This window comes from Myotis davidii, unplaced genomic scaffold (assembly GCF_000327345.1).
Source record: "Myotis davidii unplaced genomic scaffold, ASM32734v1 scaffold1509, whole genome shotgun sequence".
In the NCBI taxonomy this organism is placed as follows: Eukaryota; Metazoa; Chordata; class Mammalia; order Chiroptera; family Vespertilionidae; genus Myotis; species Myotis davidii.
This window is the reverse complement of record NW_006299480.1, coordinates 713,212-714,000: the sequence shown is the minus strand read 5'-3', so window position 1 is coordinate 714,000 and position 789 is coordinate 713,212. Positions and strand designations below refer to the sequence as shown.

General features: G+C 71.0%; 1 protein-coding gene across 1 annotated transcript in view; it reads left to right on the top strand.

The window, feature by feature from the left end:
• Positions 1–789, top strand: part of MAPK15 (mitogen-activated protein kinase 15) — a 6,125-nt gene that overhangs the window by 2,690 nt on the left and 2,646 nt on the right. The window contains exon 6 of the mRNA XM_006775179.2: positions 561–618. Coding sequence (XP_006775242.1) covers positions 561–618 — 58 coding nt within the window. The remainder of the gene's footprint in view (positions 1–560; positions 619–789) is intronic.

The window sequence follows — 789 nt, the reverse complement described above, 5'->3', positions numbered from 1 at the left end:
GCGCGCAGGGCCACTGGGCACGGGCACGAGGCCCCGGGAGGCGGCCAACAGGCCAGGACTGGGGGGCAGGATGCCAGGGGTCCGGAAACCTCGGGAAGACGGGGAAAGGGGGGAGCTGATGGGGGTGTCAGGGAGCAGCTGTGCAGCCTGCAAGGCAGGCAGGGCCTGGCCACAGGGTTCAAAGGGTCCAGCCGGTCCGGGCGAGAGGGCAGCCCTCTGAGTGGGGCAGGGCAGGGCCCACACTGCGGGGCTGGGGGAGGAGCTGGAAGGAGGCAGTGGTGGGCGTGGCTGGGTGGGCGGGGTCCTTCCTCTTCCCGGAGGGATGGGGGCCAGAGAGAGGCAGGACCGGGTGGGGGGGCCCCATTCTCTCCCCAAGTCTTCACTCTCCTGCGTGGAGAGGGAGGCGTGTGCGCGTGGCCGCCTGGGGAAGGTTTGCACATCCCGATGTTCCAGGTGGGAGCTGCCAGGCAGCCCAGAACGGTCACTCGAGGGGCCAGGGGATGGCTGGACCCAGACCCCCGCCCTCCTCACCTCACACCTTCTGCCCCTCGTGCCCCCAGACCTGCTGGCTCTCGGCTCAGGCTACGGAGCCTCAGTCCTGCAGCACCTGGCGGCCGGGTGAGTCAGCGCTGGGCCTGGACTCCCGCAGCTTCCCGTGTCCCTGCTGGGCCGCCCAGACCCCAGCCCGGCCCCGCTGGTCACGCTAAAGAGGGCTCCAGGGGTGGACCGGAGGGGACCGGACGTAAGGCCCGGACCTGGTGACCACCCAGGCTGCCTGCGTCCTGAATG